The sequence below is a fragment of the Hypomesus transpacificus genome, unplaced genomic scaffold (assembly GCF_021917145.1).
Source record: "Hypomesus transpacificus isolate Combined female unplaced genomic scaffold, fHypTra1 scaffold_298, whole genome shotgun sequence".
Classification (NCBI taxonomy): Eukaryota; Metazoa; Chordata; class Actinopteri; order Osmeriformes; family Osmeridae; genus Hypomesus; species Hypomesus transpacificus.
This window is the reverse complement of record NW_025813825.1, coordinates 23,580-43,907: the sequence shown is the minus strand read 5'-3', so window position 1 is coordinate 43,907 and position 20,328 is coordinate 23,580. Positions and strand designations below refer to the sequence as shown.

At 45.0% G+C, this 20,328-nt stretch overlaps 1 protein-coding gene across 1 annotated transcript in view; it reads right to left on the bottom strand.

The window, feature by feature from the left end:
- Nucleotides 1-17,794, bottom strand: part of LOC124463552 (collagen alpha-1(XI) chain-like) — a 34,442-nt gene extending 16,648 nt beyond the window's left edge. The window contains exon 1 of the mRNA XM_047015298.1: nt 17,383-17,794. Within this exon, the coding sequence (XP_046871254.1) occupies nt 17,383-17,599 (217 nt within the window). The 5' untranslated portion in view covers nt 17,600-17,794. The remainder of the gene's footprint in view (nt 1-17,382) is intronic.
- Between the last annotated feature and the right edge of the window lie 2,534 nt (nt 17,795-20,328).

The window sequence follows — 20,328 nt, the reverse complement described above, 5'->3', positions numbered from 1 at the left end:
CGTTATAGTTACTGTATAGGGGTTTGGCACTATACTCTAGGTTGATATCATGCACCATCTCCACCATCCACCTTTCACTTCTCCCTTCAGTGTGCCCATGTCTGTCAGCCCCTTCAGAGACCCACACAGCACGCTCTCTACTCTCCCTTACAGCCCGGGTAGGATCCATCATGATCGGCTACTGTAGTGCACTATGGTCACACGCTGCTGCCCTCTAAAACAGCACCCAGAGACCATATCCCGTGTCCCATTCGGCATTCCAACATTCCCTGCTTTCCAGGGTTCCACAAAGAGAGAGAGAGATTTACGCCGCTGGTCGCCAAATCAAATAATAAAAGAATCAGCGAAGTCGTTGGTTTGAGTGGTGACTTAGTTTGCAACCCTATCTTTTCAGGCAAGTCAAGTGTCAGATCGGTCTGAAATAAATGATACGCCTTCTCTGCTTGAATCTGTTCCTTTGAAACGTGGTTAGTGTAGGCAAGGGATGGAGAACACTTGTGTGACAGTAAGTCAGTCCGCATGTGGTGATGCCATCGTCTTAGATTACAGAAAGGTTACAAGTTCACGTGTGATGGAAAACGACTTCAACCCGACCAATCTTTCCGATGCTAATCTCACAATTGCTATCCGTTCCGGATTTACGATTAGCCATCTCTCGCTTGAGGGTGTAACAAGATCATGATGGAAAATAGGCACTTAGTTGGCCTAACCTCAGGCATGTTTTAATAAGTGTGAACAATCAAATATATTTTATGTCAAACACCCCTGTTGTTTTGCCCGTATTGCATCTGCATCACAGCCAGTTCAACTCCCACAGGAGGGAGCGAAGAGGCAAACGTTAGCATAACCTTCTGCCTTAGTTGCACAACGAGGTCAATATGTGCCATGTTCATAAACAAACACTCTTTCAGTCTCTACCACTGATTCTCAGATACCACACTTCGCTCAACTGCGGTGAATTGGCTATTTGTACAGTGATGTCTAGAACCGGTGAAGTGACTTGTAATAACCAGAACACATTGTTAACCCTTAGCTATTGCTCTCTTAACCCTACACTCAGATTGTGCGAGCAAGCTGACAATCAGATCATTTTGTACATTATACGTAATGTAGCTAAGGTTATGCAATATGGGGAAGTAATGCGTACATAAAATCTCAGTTTACATGCTTGCAACAAAATTGCTTAGAAATACACGTTACATTACATTACCCATAGGTAACAAATATGACATACCAATTATTTATTATTATTATTTATCTGTTAACAATCAGCAAGCAAGCTGACAATCATATAATTGAGGAGTACATTATAATGTAGCAAAAAACTAGCTAGCTCAACCTACTTTTACAGTTTCAGTTAGATAACTCTAAACCTTACCGTGGTAATTGTCGATGTAGGTCGAAAACAAATAGATAAAACCCCTTTTCCCTGTTGCTTTGAAAGGCAGCACCATAGAATCCTATGTACATCGTTATTTGTATTTTTGGTAAGATCACGGACAAGCTCTTCGTAAAACGGCATTTTGTGTTTGAGATTTAACAGTTACCGGATGTTGTCGTACTAGCTTACGCAACATGCGGAAGTGATGCGTGTATCAGTTCACATGCTAGGGTCAACAGACAATCGCTCCACGGCTCAAACGAAATGTTATTTCAATGGTACTTTTTTCAAGCACTGTCTGTTTACAAGCAAAGAGTTCACAGACACCCACAGCTCAACAATTATAAACCACCTAAAACCCTCCGAAAATACAAGAAAAAATTTGACGAAATTCTAGGGGGGGCAATTCAATGAGATCGACAGCCGCTAAATTAATCCTGGCCGCCGGCAGTGACATCATGCCCAGCGCCAGACATATCCTCTATGTGGATGAGAAAACCCGTCCCAGACGAGAGAATTCCTCAAAGACAACTCATGTCTGAGTCCATCTGCTCTCCACTCACACCACCACTCACACTGCCTGGTGTGTTTTTGACGTTTTCTGTCTTCAGAAAAACAGAAATAAAGTCATTGTGTAATTTAGGAGATGTGTCATCAGTTCGGGGACATTAACCATATCAGGTTACAGAGAGATGCAACTCCCATCTCATCAGTAACTAACGGTTGATAGAAACATAATTAAAACCAGACTTTCATTACAAATTATTCGAATTCTCAACCGACAGTTAGTGTATCGTTTCCGCAGCGAAAGTAGCAGGAGAACATTCTCACACACTTAAACTTCCTAAAGACCAACAGCATTTATGATTTAAAATAAAAAACATTCCGTGCCCTGAAGGTGAAAACACAGTGTTTCATGTGTTCCTGCCACACCAGTCTCAAACGACTGGACCCTCGCTGGGACGCTGAGGGGCCGGCTAGCCACACGTGCGCCGCTCGATGCTAATGAAGGTGAACCACATAGACACAGCTGTTACTGGCTTCTTGCTAATGAAGGTGATCCTGACAGCGCTGTTACGGACAGGCGAGTCAGCAAAAATAAAAAGGTGTTGGATGGAAGAAGGCGGGGGTGTGAGATTGGAAGAGTGAAAGAGAAAGAGAGATGCATGTGTACTACACATACATTGTACACACATGCTGTACATACACTATGCATTCATACAGTACATGAATACATACCTACTGTACATACTGTACTGTACATACATTCATAACTTATATAAAACATACATACTGTAGCAGATATATATACTGTTCATACTGACAGTGCATCCATACATATATACATGTACATCCATTCATATAGAAAGTGACAAGAGCAGAGATGGATGGATGGTGGAGGGATGAATGGATGGATGAACAGACAGAGGAAGATAGAGGCAGGTGTGTTTGTGAGGCAGCACAGGGCAGAGTGATGGAGAGGCGAGGCAACAGCTGAAGAACATCATCGGAGCTTCAATCGCCCCCGAACATCCCCCTCAAGCACTTTCTGCTGGGATGCAGTCCGCTAGTCTCCCTCCCTAAATCTGTCGGATGCCCCCTTCTGACGGGGGAATGATTCACCGTAACTCACCTTGACGATGACCTTTGCTCCGCTGGTCCACGCAAGGGAACATGCAGTTCTGTATCTCAGCAGAAGCACTTGTTGTTGTCAGTACCCCTTCACGTCTCTCTTTATCATGTGAAATGTATGTTTTCATTTAAGGGATGCTTTTATCTAATGCGATGTACTGGGGGGATTTGAACCTGCGATTTCTTGATCTGAAGTCGGATGTTCTGACCTGTTGAGCTCAAGCTACCCGTCGCTTTGTGGTTCAGTTTTTCTTAATTACATTCTTCCACTCGACCGTACGTAAATGACGGAAGATTCTAGTTGACAGAACTGCCTAACGCCTCCAGGCTCAGAATAATGTGTGGACATACTGTATTTTCCTTTCTTGCGTCGTGTCAAGGGTTATATATATATAAATTCCAGGCGTTGATGGCTGTGAGTCTTATCACTAAATTGAAGTGACAAGGCTTGCTAATGTTCAAAGAACATTTGAACATTGGGGGGGGGGGGGGGGGCGCTTTTTCTACTGATTCTCAGAAACATGAAGGACCATGCAGAATCATCGCCTCCACCCCACGAACGGCCAACAACAACTCCTCAATAACGCTCCCGCTCCTGGGGTCGTCGAAGGGCCGTTCGTCCAGGCTTACACTTCCTCTGTGGAGGACCTGGAGTCTGGGTTGCGTGCCTGGGAAGGCCCGGTCAGGCCTGGCCTGGATTGATGTGCTGTGATAGCAGCAAGGCAGGCTGTCTGAACAGCTCAGTATGGGATCAGAGGAGAGGATTCAGAGAGGCTGGGGTCAGAAGAGCTGCAGACAGCTCACCGTCGTCAGGGAGACTTCGAGAGATGGACTGTGTCTCTGGGAGGGGGGTGGGGGGGGGGGGTGGGGAGGGGGATTAGGGGTGCGTCCATCTTGAGACCATGTGCTGACTGTTCATCACCGCAGGCCGACTCGGAAAGCTGAATGTAACCAAACACAGTCCCCCACTGTAAATTTCTGGAGAAAATCTGTTTTCATCCGCCTGGGTTATGCGTGTTATTCTTTTGGATTAGAGCCATTGTGCCAGACACGAGTCAGCGCTTTGAGCACGTACTGTACCACAATAGAGAGAGTGTAGAGAGTCGTATAGAGAGTCGTGTAGAGTTGTGTAGAGTTGTGTATAGTTATGTAGTGCTGTGTAGAGAGTTGTGTAGAGAGTTGTGTAGAGAGTTGTGTAGAGAGTTGTGTAGAGTTGTGTAGAGCTTTGTAGAGTTGTGTAGAGAGTTGTGTAGAGAGTTGTGTAGAGCTGTGTAGAGTTGTGTAGATCTGTGTAGAGAGTTGTGTAGAGAGTTGTGTAGAGTTGTGTAGAGCTGTGTAGAGTTGTGTAGAGAGTTGTGTAGAGAGTTGTGTAGAGAGTTGTGTAGAGAGTTGTGTAGAGCTGTGTAGAGTTGTGTAGATCTGTGTAGAGAGTTGTGTAGAGAGTTGTGTAGAGCTGTGTAGAGTTGTGTAGAGAGTTGTGTAGAGAGTTGTGTAGAGCTGTGTAGAGTTGTGTAGAGAGTTGTGTAGAGAGTTGTGTAGAGTTGTGTAGAGAGTTGTGTAGAGAGTAGTGTAGAGAGTTGTGTAGAGTTGTGTAGAGTTGTGTAGAGAGTTGTGTAGAGAGTTGTGTAGAGAGTCGTGTAGAGCTGTGTAGAGTTGTGTAGAGCTGTGTAGAGAGTTGTGTAGAGAGTTGTGTAGAGCTGTGTAGAGTTGTGTAGAGAGTTGTGTAGAGAGTTGTGTAGAGTTGTGTAGAGAGTTGTGTAGAGTTGTGTAGTGCGGTGTAGAGAGTTGTGTCGAGAGTTGTGTAGAGAGTTGTGTAGACAGTTGTGTAAGCAGTTGAATTCATGCCGCTGCGTCATGTCATCACCAGTGTGAAACCTCCAACACGTAGACTCATTCCAGAAGCGTGATGCTGAGCAGCATGAACATGGACGTGGGCTCTCTGGAACGTCTTAGTTTCAGACGTGCGGTTCTGGCCCAGAGACCGGACGACACTGGAGGAGACCCAGGGAAAAGCCACACAAACCACTGTGGTCCTGAGCCATAAATCCCAGCTCATCAGCCTGACTTCAACCTCTCCTCCCCCTCAGCCTGGCCCACACATCACAGGAGCGTTTGCTGTAAGAAGCTTAGCGATGCTAAGTAGGCTAGACTGTTCCTCAAGGTACCGGCCCCATCTGGACCATGAGCCTTCACTCAGAGACTGGAATGTGCCAGAATGTAGAGGCAGCGTACCTCCACTCTTACCCCAGTCTTACCCCAGTCTTACCCCAGTCTTACCCCAGTCTCACCCCACTCTTACCCTACTCTTACCCCAGTCTCACCCCACTCTACCCTACTCTTACCCCAGTCTTAGCCCAGTTTTACCCTCAGTCTGTGACCTGGGCAAAGGCCATGGGGAGTGGTTTCCCGAACACTCAGGTTTTACCTGCTGACTACAGCCCCGTCCTTGTCCTTCTAATGAGAAAACATCATTTTCCAACACAACCTCTCTGACTGGCCTCGATGACACCGGCTTCAGACGATCTGTAACTGCCGACACACGAGCAAAACTTTGTCTCTTCTAGGGCGATTCAGAACACAGGTGCTCATCACCCAAAGCACGAAGCAGTTTCGCCTAGACGGAGGTATTCCACAGTGAGCCAGTGGTTTGCGGTGATGGTTACCACAGAGGAAGCTATTAGCCATTAGCCCCAGGTCTTAAGCTAACTCTGCAGCCCCCGTCCCTCCCCTGTCCAGCCCCCTGGCCTGGCGCTGTGGTCTGGGCCACCTCCAAGCTTCTTCATCAGGGACTCTGATCAGTCCGCCGTGCTGGACGACTTGGGGGATCACATTACCGTAATGGGCCTGGATGGGCCAGCGGATACCACAATTACTCTGGTCCAATTACTGGACAGCCAGGGCAGCGGAGGGAGCACTAATAGGGAGATGATTAAAGACTTCCCCCTGCCTCAGTGGAATAGAGAATGTCTGGAGAGATAAATGGAGAGTTGGAGGAAGATAGAGAGGAGGAATAGACGAGGGAGAGGGGAGTGAGAGAGGGGGAAGAGAGAGGAGGGAGGAGGAAAAGAGAGGAAGAGGGAGGAAGAGTTGTCATGTTTCTACAGCTCATTCTCCTGATCATGACCCACAGAGACTGGAATTTTTTAAAGAGGTATGACTGCAGTTGAGGTACGACTCTGAGGCAAACATCCAAATGTACAGTACGATACAGGCTACCCACTAGCGTGGGTCCTGCAGGCTGTGTGGGGCTTGCCAGGGACAAGTATAAATAGAGCAGAACTGAAAACATTTCAGGAGACGGCTCTTTTTCAGACAGATCCAACCTCCTATGGTGACATCTGTCTCGTTAAGCGTCACCGTGTCGACGGAGGGCCCAGGCTGAGCCTGATGGATATCCCAGCACGTCTGCAGAACCTCCCACCTCGGACGCAGCAGGCCCGTATAGAACCAAGCATACAGGCTCGTGGCTTGGCTGAACAAGAGAGATCCGGCCTCTGCCTTGTAACCCGCAACCCCCTCCCCCACCTCCCCATCCTGCCTCCCCTGTTCCTACCCCTTTCTCCCACCCTCTCCCCCCCCTCCTACCCCCCCACCCCCTCTCAACCCCCTTCCCGCCACCCCTGTTTCCCTCATCTGGAAAAGCAGGAAGCGTGTGTGTTCTGGAGGGGTGAACTAACGGTGCCACAGGGGGCATGTTCGGAGGGCTGACGCTGAGCAGGACGCTGCCAGAGCCTGGGAGCGTTCAGCCTGATGAAGACAAGAGCTGTGGACGTTCAGGAAAGGCGCAGTAACGCAGTGAAAGTTAACGTGCTGTTACAGCAACACAGGGTTGTCTAATAAGGTGCCCTCGACTAGATCATCGGGCCACGATTCCCCTCGGTCTCCGTTGTCCTGTCTGAGCAAGTCTTACAAGCGAGGCACCGGACTCTGTATTCGTTCCTTATTTAATGGCCAATTAGTCTTGCCAGGCTACTTCCCCTGTGTATTCAGAGAGGGCCTGGTCTTATCCACAGGGCTTACACACACACACACACACACACACACACACACACAGCTAGGGAAGGAGTTGGGGGAAACCCACAGGACATCCTGTGCATGTTAAACCCTTGTTTAACTCTCTCTTAATTGTGGGTATAATCCCCTCAGAGATGGCTGAGGAACACTGAAACCACTCACTAGGAAAGCACCTTCAAAAATGTGTCTGCTGGAGGGGGGTTAGAATCAGATTCGATACATTTGCCCGCTCCGAACACAGTGCATGGCCCTGTTTGAGGCTTCCCGCCCTGCTAACCCCGGCACAGAAGGTCCCCCAGTCGCAGGTTTGTGTATTAACTCTGAAGGAAACATAAATACGTCCACAGAAATACGGCTCTTTTTTGAAAGGGAAGAACCCAGATCTAATGTTACCACTATTGGAATGATTCGTGAGGAGGGTTTCCACAGAACGCGTAACATTCACATCATCGTTTTGCATTAGCAAATTAAGACTGTTTGTAAAATAAGGTCTTTCCATTCATATTACCAGTAGTTCGTCCCGATGAAGCCTCACCAGCCCACCAGGAAATCGGTGACTCATCGAAAAGTGTGACCAGGGCTTTGCTGTTCTAATGGCTTGTCGTACTGTACAGCAAAGGTTAGAGCCCTAACCCCAACCCTAACATTAGCTGTGGTAAAATAAACCGCCTTCTTTCAGCTTGTCTTTTAACGGCCTGACTTTCCCTGAAGATGGAAAATGACTGTTCTTGTGGCTTAGCCAAAACTCTCAGCACTGGGGCACTAAAGGACAATGAAGGAATTTCTTCAGACAATCTTCCTGGAGGGAGAGAGGAAGTCTGGAGCTCAGCCAGTCTCCACTCGCCCGAGTCTGCCTCGGAAAGCCAGCTTCATCTGAAGACAACAAGGGAAGTGGCTTCAGAAGGGAAAGTGGCTGGAGGCCAGATAGCCTCCTGTTTACAGCTGTGCAGATTAGGATCGATTACAAGGCTGTGAGTATGTTTCACCTGGGGGTTGGAGCAGGTCATCTCCACATTGCAGAGGTGTGTCACTCCTGTCAAACATTTCTCATAAGTAAGCTGTTGAGAGTGAAGATCAGAGCGTAGGAGAAAGTAAGTAATTGAAACGGGTCAGCTGTAGGTCAAATTTGATGCCTGGGTCAGGCTTTGAGCTTTTAAAATATTTGTTTGTTAAATAAGTAGTTGCCAGTCTTTTTCTTAGACAAATGTGATAGCTCTCTTTCTTGCTGCTCAATTCAAACTGACAAAATTTAAAAAAGGCTGGCAGAGGTAAGCCGGAATCAGGAATCGTTTTCTTTCAAAGTAATTTATCACACACAGTAAAAAATAAAAAAAAGAAGACTGGAACCTAAAGGCATCGACATTCCTAAAATGAAAAACCACCCCTTCCCGATATTCAAAGTTCAAAGTTGAACAGAGCCAAAAGGTGAAGAACTTGAGACTCTGAAGAAGAACATTGACATGAGCTTCAGCAGTGGTGTAGACAGCGTCGAGGCAGAATCAGCAGAGGTGAGGGCAGCAGAAGTCAAGCCGTCAGAAGGACATTCCAGACCATCCATCTAAAGTTTGTTCCATCCTGCAGAATCTTCCCATCCGCAACATGACCCCTAGGTCACTGCTTTATGGATGGAAAAGGCTTCTGAAGGAAAGGTATGTGGTGGTATCTACCACTGCTTTACCAATTAGGGTGAGGAAGATCACATGAAGTTGCCAAAGGGTGATCCATTTCCCATTCAGGCCTACATTTACTCGGTTAGTGGAAGCTGCTTGTCCAAAGCGATGTACTGTAATCAAAATGCATGGAGTACGATTAGACTCCAGGGGGGTTGTGCCATGCCTGTTACAGGACACAGAGAGCAACAACATCTCCAAAACAAAGATCCCTGTTTTGTAAAGCGAAAACAGATCTAGCAGCCCCCATGCCCCTAGAGGACAAAGGTGAAAACACACACATGGTGTTTTCACAGATGTGGACGTGTTCCTCGGGAGGCCGTCAAAGCTGGTTCGCCGGGTTGAGACCGTACCGTACGGACTGGGGCTCCAACACAGCCGCCCGGGTTCGAATCCGGTCTCTCTCCCCCCCATATGTTCCCTGTCTCTCTGTGACTTTCTCTGTCCAAAAAGGACATATATCCCCCCCAAAATAATGTGCTTCAGTTTCCACAGAGAAGCCACACTTCAGCAGTGCCGTCTTAATTCCTGTCCCTCTCCCCTCCTTTGTCCCAGCCCAACAGACAAGTTTGGACGAACCATTCCCCCCCCCCCTCCCCCCTAAGTGAAAACACTGCCCCTGTTATGCCATGGATTATTAGTGGGGACAGTTCAATGGTCCCATGATGACAACCACCCCTGACCTCACGTCTGTGGCCACAGACTGGGACCTGGGACGACCCTCGGGTCTGTGGCCACAGACTGGGACGGCCCTCTCTCTCTGGAGTGGTGAGGTCTCCAGACCTGCCCAGAGTCGGGCTCTGGGTCAGGCACAGGAACGATACCTGGCCTCAACTAGCAGACTTAAACCCAAACAGAAATGTCGTCCATTCATTCTAATCAAAGTATTTGGAAAGTATATATACTGTACATGTGTATTTATTTTCCTTTTTCTTGCTGTGGTCCTTTTGTTAGTCCTTGCGGTAGTCCTTTTGTTAGGACTACAGCCATGCAGGGAGGTATGAAGGGGTTATTTGCGACGACAGGCTTATTAACATCAGGTAATGGATTGCTTTACTCTCAGCCATCGCCTGACAATCTACTTCTCCAAAGAACACAGGAACAGAGACGTAGAAAAAAAACTGAAAAAAAGATTTAACGCGCCAACAGATGGTGCCGACTTGCTGCTGCATGTGTTAAACACACCACTTGGACAGAGAAAGAGGCAGAAAAGGAAGAGGGGAGGGTTGTAACCGGGTGTTTGACATGAGATGAGAAAAGCAGAGAGACTGGAACGGTCCAGGAAGTTGATCTGCCAGGTAATGAGGCTGTTGTGGAACACTGGAGGAGAAAGCCAAGTACACCCACACCCATGAACACAAAGTGTAATCAGTGTCATGAAACGAAACCTTCAAGGAAAAGAGGTCATTGTGTTACCTCAGCAAACAATCAGAGAAGCTAGTCAAATCAAACAAAGAAAATTAAAGTCAGTAACTTTCCCAGTTTTACCAGCAAACTGTTCAGGTATTTCTTCATTTTTTTTGACGAGCTTAATACAGAGAAAGGTTGTGGAATTCCAACAGTACATAAAATAACGTCAATATTATTGAAAGGTCTTGTGTTTCACTCTCCTAATCTCCTATGATAAGACTGCTGTCTCTCGAGTTCTGAGTTTGAACACGCGTGTATCCTGCACAGGTCAGATCACCTCTCAGGGAACAAGGCCTCAACATGTCTGTAGCAACCTTGCGACCTGCGAGGGTCTCCAAACCGCTCTCCGTCCTGCTCAGGTCAGATAACCTCTCAGGAAACAAGGCCTCAACATGTCTGTAGCAACCTTGCGACCTGCGAGGGTCTCCAAACCGCTCTCTGTCCTGCTCGGGCCAGCGCTGCTGCGCAGGGCACAGGGCGACGGACTAAGACAACAAAGCAAGTCAATGGACGAGGTCGTTTAAGTGCTTGTAAAAGCTCTTGTGAAAGACTTTTACAAGGCCGGCCCTGCTCTGGATGCTGTTGGAAGGCTGACCTGGGAGGGACGCTGCTTTGAATACCCTTTAGGGTCAGAGTAAACTCACAGCCACTGACAGACAGGGTGTACCTGCCCAGGGGAACACAACCGCCTAGCTGTTTGACAACATGCCTATCCATCACCCTAGTACCCACTATTACCTCCCGCTCCCCCCTTTCCTGACCCCCCCCCCCCCCCTCACACACACACACTCCCTGTCAGCTCCACAGACATAATTTTCCATCAGCGTCCAAACCTTAAGCTGCCGTCGTCGTACAGGCTTATTTTCAAACAGAAAGAGAAAGAGGGAGATATAATAGAGGGGATGGGAGAGAGAGAAAGATGGGGAGAGAGAGAGAGAGATAGGGAGAGAGATGGGGAGAGAGATGGAGAGAGAGATGGGGAGAGAGATGGGGAGAGAAATGGGGAGAGAAATGGGGAGAGAGAGAGAGATGGGGAGAGAGAGAGAGATGGAGAGAGAGATGGAGAGAGAGAGATGGAGAGAGAGATGGGGAGAGAGAGAGAGAGAGAGAGAGAGAGAGAGAGAGAGAGAGAGAGAGAGAAAGAGAGAGAGAGAGAGAGATGGAGAAAGAGATGGAGAAAGAGATGGAGAAAGAGATGGAGAGAGAGAGATAGGGAGAGAGTTGGGGTAACAGCACTATGTCATTAAAACACTCCCTGACCTGTTTAGTGAAGGAGCCTGTGTCGGTGGCATTAATAAGCAAGGCAGTTAACAGAGGTTGGCTCTTTACATGAGGTCATAGCTTATAAAGAGGATGCACAAGACAGTTATCATAGGCGGAGGTAAATGATCACAGACTGTAATGGTCTGGCCCAGGAGGTGACGATGAGCTCACAGCTGGTTGCCAGGTTAGACATGTTACACAGTGTACTGATGGTTAACTCACCAGAAGGAGAGTCTATGCTAATGAACAGGTCAGTGCCAATGGACATGTTTGGACCATGGCCAGTAGACCAGTGATAACAGAAATGTTTGGACCAGAGCCAGTAGACCAGAGATAACAGAGATGTTTGGAGCTTTAAAAAATCTTACGTTATGACTTTAACAGAGCTCCAGCAAAACAAGCAAAGAATCTCACTGATGCAGTTGATCACTTTCTCACAGAACTGCTTAAGCCTAATGTAACAAACACACAGACCCACCAACAACCACCACATGCACAGCACGGGAGGAAAAAAACTTGTAAAAATTCCTGTTTGAAGCACTGTTTAGATTTAAATGACACAGTTCTGGTCTCAGCTCATGAAAAAAAACGGACCGAACCCCAAATCCCCCCACCTACCCCAAAAGCAAAACACCCCCAAGGCGTTTAACAAGCCTTTAGCTGGCCGTTCTGCTAAACAATGCATTTTACCGCTTCTTTGCCACCAGTTTACGTAACGCGCGGAGCCGAGAAAGGACACATCAAGAACAGATCAATCAACGAAAAGTAAACAAAAGCTTAACGGGGTTAACGTGTCCTGGCGGAGGCTTCGTCGTTGGAATTTCGGAGCAAGGACACGGTTCACGTGAGGAAACAAAAAAAGAAACCAGAGTAAAAAAATAATAAAATAAAACAACTCAAATCCGAGCTCATGTCGTTCTCTCTGGCGGTGCCCAACACCAGAGCTGTATGGGTTCACTCGTCAAAACATGGTGCTCACCTCAAGGTCTTTCATCAATCACGCTCAGTCTAACTCAATAAAGATAGGTATCAGCACATGTAGGCCTATATCAACGTTCAAGACATTTACGAACATGTCAAGAGCCATTCTTTCTAACTTGGCGGCAAGCTTGCGGGTCAAATGTTTATTTTGGCAACCAACTACTAAAAAGCTGGCAAGGCACAGCTTCAAATAAGAAATGACGTCAGCAGAGGAATAACTCAAATGTCACTGAAACCTCCCATTAATTCAGGATCAGCACTTCTGAACTATCTATGTATCCCACAAAGAATTCTTCCAGATCCAGTAGATTCATAGATCGATGGAATGCAGATAACCAGTTTTTTTATTAGTGGTTTGAAATAGTATGAGATCTAGTCATCTGATGCCACCTGCAGACTCACATGATCTCATGGTCCAAGTAGAGAGAAAATAAAAACAATGTTCGACCTTAATGGGGCTGAGGAGAGAGATCTGTTTATTTTCCTATTTGGCTCTTAGTGATGATGTCACACAGGGTCATTGAGGAGGCAGGTGGTCAGCATGCCAGGGCTAAACAAGCTTCAGTCTGTGTTTGGGGTCACAACATGTATGAAAGAGAGAGAGACTTAGGTCATGTGCACACGTGTATGAGAGAGAGTGTGTGAGCGAGAAATACTTAGGATGTGTGTGTGTGTCTGTGTGTGTGTGTCAAACTAGCGTGAAACAACATCGCATCATCTGGCATCTATTTTGCGGAACACAAGCAGCCAGTTAGACGCGTCACAGCTGCTCAGTTCAAATCAGACACCTGGCTCCCACCTTCACTTTTTTTATGGCAAATTACAAATATCATGGTAGGTTTATGGCTTCCCAGAGGGTAGAACGTAGCCAAGTGAAGTCAGCGTCTGCTATTAGACACCAATCTGTAGCAGGCTTGGGTTGGCCTTACTGGAACACCTCACTCCAAACTCAAACCAAGTGTTTTTCTTGGACACCTGGTCTCCGCCTTGTTGCCTGCCCGGGCAAAGACAGGACAGCTTTTAACAGGAGTCATGTTTATATATTCTATTTAACTTTTATTTGTATTCATTTATTCCCAAATTAGTGCACTTCTGCAAGAGGTAAGTTTATCGGGTACAAAAACAAGCTGGAAGCGCAGAAAAAAAGTTATATGATTTATGTATTTTTTCTTTATAAGTGAGCAAGACAAGAATGTCCATACATCCTATGTGAGAGACTGTCCAACAAAGGGACAAAGACAAAGATCTGCCCCGGAGGACATCACCTGGGTTGCCAGGTGCGCTCCCCTTATCCCTCCTTTTTTCACGGTATTGTCACTGAGTTATGGGCTTGGTTGCCATCACACTGTTTGGATCAACGAGATGTCGTGGTGTTACATTTCACATTAATTCTATTGCACATTTAAAAACAACCCAAGTTAACCAAAATGCTGTACAATAACTTGATAACAAAATAAAGTATTAAAAGATTTAACATACCACTAAAGGACTCACACACTGAACCACAGGGCATTGCTGCACTTAAGTGTGTTGCGTTAAGGTAGGCCCAGAATCGACAGGTGTTTACCATTTATAAGCTGCGAAGGAACTTACAACTACAATACAGGGGATGAATGGCCATAATTACAATGTGTCAACACTTCCATCACAGCATAGCAAAGACAACAAAAGTAATGCCAGATCACCCCTCACCACATAGCTCCAGTCTTTTAGGTCACGGCCTGGCATGTGTTTTGTGGGCTGCGCATAGCTGTTAGAGAATGTAGCCAAAAAACAATCATTCAATTAAATGTGTGCTCTTGCGCCAACAGAGAGAAACCCTACTGTTTCAAATCGCTCGCTGACGGAGGCGATCCAAACAGCGGAACAGATGGAATAAAGACACGACCAACACGCGGTGAGGTAACCCCGATACACTCCGGTCCGTCTATAACACCGAACACCTGATGGAATGGCATGTCTGCCGACGGAGACCATTACACCCGCGCAATCTAGCTACGCACCTGGTTTCAGTTTTCACACAGGGGAATAAGAGCCCAGGCTAAGAGCAACATGTGGTTTGGACCTTTCAGCACACGGATGGTTCTGTTCATTCAGGGTTGACCTCAGTCTGAGAACACACGCCCTGAACCGGCACCGTTGCCCCAGTGTTTCGAGGTGCGTGCTACACCCCGCGAGCCTCCGCACAGCTCAGCTGGCTGATTCGCTCCAGATACACGCGAGGCTGATGTCGAGATTCAGATCCTGTTTCATTGGCAGCAGATGCTTTGTTATGGATCTGGCGATGTATCTGTGATGACATCATGAACTGGATCCGCAGGCAGTGTCTTTGAGATTCTTTCAAACCGGGACCTCTCCTTTGATCTGATTGGCCGAGACGACAAGAGTTGATGACAAGTTAGATAAGCCGACATGCAAAACTAGTTCAAATGGAAGATATCTTTAAAACGGACTGTATGTCTCAACATGGTGCTCTTCATCCCAAACGTGTGTGCTTTACAGTTACAGTATACCACCACGGTTAAAAGAGACTGGGAGGCTGAGGTTAAGCAACTGCTGACATTGATGAGCAGTCAAACATTCAGATATAAAAACGTTGTAATGACATGTCAGCCCTTCCAGACTGATTGCTTGGTTCGCAGGCTCGGGGCTGATGTCATTCACCCCCTCATGAAAGTCAGTCTGGCCTGCTGGCAGTCACGTCCAGCCAAACCTCTGCCATAATCCAAACAGATGAACCAACCACTTAGGAACTTCTATGCCATTGATGAGACAGAAACTGGTTTTTTGCCTTAAGTGTCTGCAATAATCTGATCAATTTTAGGGGGCAGTTACATTGACATTTTCTCAAGAGTAGTTCCTGGGGGGGGACCCCAAAAGTTGTGCTGTAACACATAGCCTACGTTCAACTTAAAAACACTTATGTGTCCATAATCAACACAAGGTGAAATCAACTCCCCACCTCCATCAGAGACCCTGTCTCTATTCTTCCCTTTGGGACTTATTTGGTTTTCACAATGTATGCTTCATGTTTTGGCTACCCGCAATGTTTGGGGCTATCTCGTTGTTATGATCAGTGACCTATGCACTTTTATAAAGCTCTATTTAGGAAGTTGCTTTGGATAAAAGCGTCTGCTAAATGCATAAATGTAAATGAAATGTAAATATTGGGGGGGGGGGGGGATCTTATTTTCCCCAGGATTGGGGGGGGTAGTGTGTCCCCTATCGCTTTAGGATTTTCATGGCGTTGTGTGATTCATCTGGGTGGGAGACTGTTTGAACGTGCAGCTGTCCAGTCATCCCCTCATAGCAGATTGTACACGTCTGCTATATCACGAGCGCAGGTCTCTCTGCACACGGCGATCCAGACGGCCAACCTCCGAAGCGCAAGGCCGTCGCAGGTCAGACACAGTGACACACAGTGATGTCATCGTCGCATGCCGTGAACGACCGTTGGTCTCGGTCGCTTCTACCCCGAAGGAAGGCTTTGAAATAAACTTGTTCAGGTCCTATTTCACCTAACCCCCCCCACACACACACACACACCCATCAGCCCCCCCCCCCCCCTCATTTGTGAGGTTAAACCCGCATTAGGTCATGCAGTTCAACTACAGCTTAGATCGTTTTAAGATTTGTATTTTTTTTATCGGGTGGGTTGTTCCTTTGAGTCAATCTATTTCTATTACAGGGCATAATAGCAATAAAATGTAAATAAGTGGGTACAGTCACCTCACCCAGAGCTTGATTACATGGCTGCCAAGGAAACTATTATCTTAACATTACATAATCACCGGTCTATTTAATGAAAATCTGCACTGTTTAAAGAAGGCTTTTACGCTCCGCCGGCCGCAACGACTCCAGGGTCCCTTCTCATACAGTGAAAACATTCAGCAGCGAAAATGTGGCTGGATTCACTCAACACACGCTAAAATGTGTCTGTCACTGTAGCGGTCTAATCCAGACTCTTAACCGGTTCTTTCTTCACCTACAGACTCATCTGCGCCCCTCCCCCTCATGTCCGGGGCTACAGTCCACAGAACTGACATATGTGACCGTCTACTGTACACAGCTGATAGCTGTGAGGAAATTGGATAAGATTGGGCTTTGAAAATAAATCCTGTTACACAATGGAGGCCGTGCTATTCTAACCACACCCCAAGTCACTGAGTAGACTAAATAAAATTGTCATTTTTCTTGTGCTCCTTCGTTTGTTGGTTAACGGTTTGATCAGAAACCATTCCGAAATGTTCCTCATAAAAATACTTAAAATTCCTCTAAAGTCACAAAGACCGAATGCAGTTTGTAACGTAAAACATCACAATATTTGAGTAGTCATGTAGCCTATTCCTTTTTAGATGTACTTGTATAATATATTCCTTCATTCAATTACTTATTTTCATTCTTAATGTTATGGTAAAGTAGCATACAACTGCGACCTTTATAATTATATAATTGTTCTATTCAAATAAGTGAGGGCAAACTAATTTCTCACATGATGCATGATTATGGCACACCGAATCATCAGGTAAGGAGTTCAATGACGTTACACGTTACACTGTGAATGTTTGACAAAATGTCTATCAGAGAATCAGGTGGAGTTAATTAACCAAATTCTTGCCAGGGATTTTGGCACACGGTTGGGCTGGAATACATGTGTGTGGGGCAACATATTTTTTCAAAAGTAGCCTAATTAGCCTATTATAAATGTTAATATCAACAATACTTTAAAGTTTAACTTCAGAGCGTGAGGAATAACTGCATCAGGCTGGTTGCCTGCTATTGAACCCGTTTCGACTTCAAAACCTTTTACGATGCAACAGCGGCTCCACGAGGCAAATTGGCATGATTAAACCTCGCGCTTTACAATGGAGAAATAATGGTCTCTCAATTGAGTCCTCACCAATTCGTTCCAAGCAGTGCTAAACGGATGCTAATTCACGGTTGAGAGTAAAGTTTATTTTCCTCACAGGAGAAATAATTCTCATACAGCAAGAGATAGGTTAGGTTCACATTAGGTTAATGTTGTCTTACCTGATGGCAGCGCCCCTGACCCCGACTCACCGCCGGAGTCCAGCGATCCAACGTCAAAAGAGGCAGCGCAGACGAACAGAAGCACCAGGAGACAAACTGTCAATTTTTTTGACCAGAAAAACATTTTCTCCACTTGGAAGTCCTTAAAATATACAATAGCTTTGAAGAATTTATCACTGGCGTATCCAATGACTGAAAGACGAGGCAGGAGCAACATCAAAATTCACAATGCATCTATAAGTTCAATAAAAGTTCAATTGAAGCCTCTTCCTCTCACGAAAAGTCCATCAAATGTTGAAGATATCATGCCATCTCCTTTCCCTGTAAATTGACAAATGCAGGATAACAAGATGATCACTGGCCACAGTTGACCATCACAAGACTTGTCAACCTCCGCACCTTCTCTCATCCAGCACGCGGAACGTCAACTGCTCGCGCGCAAAATGTGTATATGGCACGCGATTCCCCGCCCACTCGTGTCACTGTCCAATGAAACCTGTCGATGATTTTCATGCTTCTGATTGATAAGTTAATAAATGTTAGCGTTAACAACGGCTTAATGAAATACGGTGAGTTTGGGTGTTTTTTAAGCTCTAGAATACCTACACTGTAAAATATTTCGTTGTAACTTTACAGTAAATTCGTGCCTACTAGTAACATTACTTTCACAATAAGTTTACAGTAAGCCTAATTTATTATAAATATTTCACAGTAATCCTACTGCACATGTTTCAAAATAATGAACTGTTAACATTTCACAGTACAATGCAATGCAACTACAGCGGTATATTGTAACTTCACAGTTGTCATGCCATTGGATTACTGTGATATAGCAGTATGTAGCTGTGGAATAACATTGTCTTGCTGTATATATATATATATATTACAGTGATTCAGTATTTTTATGTTTTTTACTGTCAAAGTAAAAAATACATTGTACATTTACAATGTACATTTACAATTACATTGTAAATGTACATTTACAATTTAAATAACACTTCAAAATACTGCAAATTTGCCTTGTTAACTGTGATTTTACCACACAAACCTGCTTTGGATTTGCTAAATTAAAAGTCAAAGCAAGAACAAAGACAACACTCATTTTAAATTTTTTAGAATGATGACAAGTATTTAATTCACTATTAAATTAAAAATATATATTTTCAGACTTCCCATGTACTGTTTTATATATTTTTACCATCAACATGGAATTGGCTTCCATTGTAAGGAAAATACCTTAAAAAACAGTTTATAAATACATGAATATACTTTAAGGATCACTGCTATATTGTTGAGGTAAAAGTTATATCAACTCCAGCAATTTTGGAGTGATTCATGACTATAAAGTTAACAATGTGCCATGGGAAGATCAAGATTTTTGAACAATGTAGTACCGTCTATATAGATATATCTAGATATATCTATGTACAGTATATCTGGTGAAGGGGTGTAGCATGCGCCATCATAATTCGTCATTAGGCTCATTAACGATCACTGCAAAAGATCTGCAGTTCCTGTGCAGAGACAGGAGAACCTAGCAGAACAACCATCTCTCCAGCTCTCCATCGCAGCCATAGCCCACCTGAGAGGTCACGACAGTTAGCCAGACTCGTTAGATCAGAGAGGTATATTAACATCGCATCGTTTGAGTATCGTAAGAGTCGAGACTTCAGGACCCCGGGTTCTGGACTGGATGGAGTGGTACAGAGAAGGCGTTCTGCTAGGTTCTCCTGTCTGCACCGGAACTGCAACTCTTTTGCAGTGATTGTCTCCTATGTATGCACAGGAACACTGAAGCTATGTAAGAGTGTCTCTTTTGAGTACAGGTTTAGTTACTGTGCAACACAACTTCACTCCAATGTTAATACTTAGCTATAAAAATAGCATTCGCGCTGACCCATAGCAGAGTTAGCTAATAGTTCATCCTAAATTTGGAGCAAGCAAAAACCTACAAATTTGTATGTATGATTTGAATAGTACTTGCTACCAATCTTTAGCTGAGGCAACATACTCTATATGTTCCTATTTTACCGACGCCAGCCGCAAATTAGCCACCCTAGCTAAAGCATCGACCAATTGAGACTTAGCTATCAAACTAGACAAAAATGTTAGCAATAATGACGGATTTCCTGGATTTGATTATTCAAATCAGTGAAGTACGGCATTAACGGCACAAGTAAAACATAAGTACGCACAGAGATGACTAGCAGCTAAATTGGCTGACTGCAGATAGTATACCGTTACAGGGCAAAAGTCACGATCCTGGCAGGCAGAGCTGAGGTAAAATGCTGGAAATGAGAAACGGTCGGTAAAGCGCGAAATCTGACGTCATTTCCACCTCAAAACTATTTAACTTCCTGAAAATTGCATGTAAACCAATCTCATACGAGTTTTGAATCTTGCTTGTTTCACAGCTAGCCATATTTAAAACATTAATGTATATTTTAATTGATTATGTTTGATATATTTAAGAATTAATACTTATGCTCATTTTAAGGAATTGTAATGAATACATTTTGAGAAAATGACTATTTAAATAAAATCAAAGAGATGTAATAAACCATGCCATTTCTGTGAGTGTACCTTGGAGCTCTTCTATCGCGTGCTGTATCCACCTGTCTCTCCCACAATGCAGCGCAGTTCAAGTGCAATTCAAGTTTTACAGTAATGTACTGGGTTATCTCAAAGGATGATTTGAAAAGAGTATTTTACTGTGAAATAACCCAACAAAAAGCTGTGAAATCCCGGTATCGTTTCTTTCACAGTAACTTACTGTGTCTACATTGATTTCACAGTAAATTCTACATTACAACATGATATTGGTAATCCTGGTAACATTTTACAATATAACACAAAGACAAATCGACAGCAAATTTGTATAAAATAAAAACGTGAACACTAAGACTGTCACCAGACTGAGATTGTGAAAGATGTAGTCTTGTTATA